The 2,113-nt window shown below is 41.2% G+C and overlaps 1 protein-coding gene across 1 annotated transcript; it reads left to right on the top strand.

The window, feature by feature from the left end:
- Positions 1 to 899: 899 nt before the first annotated feature.
- Positions 900 to 1,895, top strand: LOC113191379 (olfactory receptor 52I2-like). The gene has a single exon (XM_026401100.2). It carries the CDS (start codon positions 921 to 923, stop codon positions 1,893 to 1,895), a length of 975 nt encoding a protein of 324 aa, XP_026256885.2. The 5' UTR covers positions 900 to 920.
- Positions 1,896 to 2,113: the final 218 nt, after the last annotated feature.

Genomic DNA, 2,113 nt, shown 5'->3' with positions numbered 1-2,113 from the left:
TCTCCAAAGCATATAGCATCTTGTTGTCCAGAATGTCTTGGCAGTTCATTATTATAAATTGGTTAATTTATTCAAGAATCAGAAAACTTATAGGAGGGTTCATCTATGAGTTAGTACCAAGGGTTTATTTTTTAGTTTTTTAATCTATTAATTGAACCTAGCTTGAAGATATCCAAGCTGAATTTAGGGAAGATACAGGTTATAAATATTTCCAGACATTTTGTTATCCCCTGTGGAAATTAATGTTTTTCTCTAGTGATCTTATTTTGCCTGAATGCAGTAATGAATTTCTTTAATCACAAGAATGATTGGTTGAGGTTTTGCCTTGTTTCTATACAGGACACAAAATGTAACATTTGATCTTAAGAAGTTGATCAAGAATGATTATTAGTACCTAAGCATAAGAAATGAAAGAAAAACTTCTCGGATTTATTAATTCTGAGGAAATGATAAGAATACACATATACTTATAGTAGTTTATTTTGTACCACAGCTCAGGGTTACATATTTGGCATAAGGTAACCAGCAAGACCTACATACTTGAATGCATACATAACCATAGGTAGATAATTGTAGTTGTCACTCAGGTCAGCATGTGAGATTTCAGGAAGGCCCAGAGGAAATGTACCTAAATTCACCTGAACATGGAATGGAGAGAGAACAGACATGACTTCTCAAGGGTGGTATCCCAAGAGCTGATCTTTGAACAATGAATAGAAATCAGTAGGGGACGAACATTGAGGAGGACAAGAAGTGGAGTAGGATAACATTATCATATGTCAGTTTTCTGATCCTGAGATTACCATCCAGCTGACAACAGTCACAGGGTTTATCATTACTACAGACAGGTACAAATTTTATGGGTCTACATCTTTTGTTATCCCACTTTCTATATTAACAGGAAAGCATTCTCACCTGTGATGCTGGGGCCACCCTACAACCACACAGTGGAAACCCCTGCCACCTTCTTCCTTGTGGGCATTCCAGGCTTGCAGTCTTCACACCTTTGGCTGGCTGTCTCACTGAGTGCCATGTACACCATAGCCCTGGTAGGAAACAGCATCATCATGGTGGTAATTTGCATGGATTCCACTCTACAAGAGCCCATGTTTTGCTTCCTGTGTGTTCTGGCTGCTGTGGACATTGTCATGGCCTCCTCTGTGGTCCCCAAGATGGTGAGCATCTTCTCCTCAGGACACAGCTCCATCAGCTTCCAGGCCTGTTTCACTCAGATGTACTTTGTCCATGCAGCCACAGCTGTGGAGACAGGGCTGCTGCTGGCCATGGCTTTTGACCGCTGTGTAGCCATCTGCAAGCCCCTACACTACAAGAGCATTCTCACACCCAGAGTGATGCTGGGGATGAGTGTGGCCATCACCATCAGGGCTGTCATATTCATGACCCCATTGAGTTGGATGATTAGTCATCTACCTTTTTGTGGCTCCCATGTGGTTCCCCATTCCTATTGTGAGCACATGGCTGTGGCCAAGTTAGCATGTGCTGACCCCATGCCCATCTGTCTCTACAGTTTAATTGGTTCCTCCATTATTGTAAGCTCTGATGTAGTCTTAATTGCTGCCTCTTATATCCTGATTCTTAGGGCAGTATTTGGTCTCTCCTCAAAGAATGCTCAGTGGAAGGCATTAAGCACATGTGGCTCCCATGTGGGGGTCATGGCTTTGTACTATCTACCTGGGATGGCATCCATTTATGTAGCCTGGTTAGGACCGGACTCAGTCCCTTTGCACACTCAGGTGTTGTTAGCTGACTTGTATTTGGTCATTCCTCCCACTTTGAACCCTATCATCTATGGCCTGAGAACCAAACAAATGCGCAAGAGAATATGGAGTTTGCTGATCTGTTGTGTGTTGGAACACACTTGTGAGTGTTCATGAACACTAAACTCTTCAGACCGTGAACATTCCAGCCAACTTCAAAGGTATCTTAGTCATCTATGGAGATAGATTTTTTTTTTAACCTATACCCCAGGAATTCTAAGATGAAGCCATAAAGAACATCCTTTCAAAGCTTTCAATTTCTAATAATAATGTTAATGAAATAATTCTAATTGTCTGACAATATTTTTATTACTATTTATTAGGGACCAATTTGG

Source organism: Urocitellus parryii, chromosome 4 (assembly GCF_045843805.1).
Source record: "Urocitellus parryii isolate mUroPar1 chromosome 4, mUroPar1.hap1, whole genome shotgun sequence".
Classification (NCBI taxonomy): Eukaryota; Metazoa; Chordata; class Mammalia; order Rodentia; family Sciuridae; genus Urocitellus; species Urocitellus parryii.
Note: the sequence above shows the minus strand (reverse complement) of the source record. Positions and strands in the feature narration are given on the sequence as shown.

What these genes read in the sequence shown, in the direction of transcription:
- LOC113191379 (XM_026401100.2), top strand. Translation starts at nt 921, where the DNA reads ATGCTGGGGCCACCCTACAACCACACAGTGGAAACCCCTGCCACCTTC.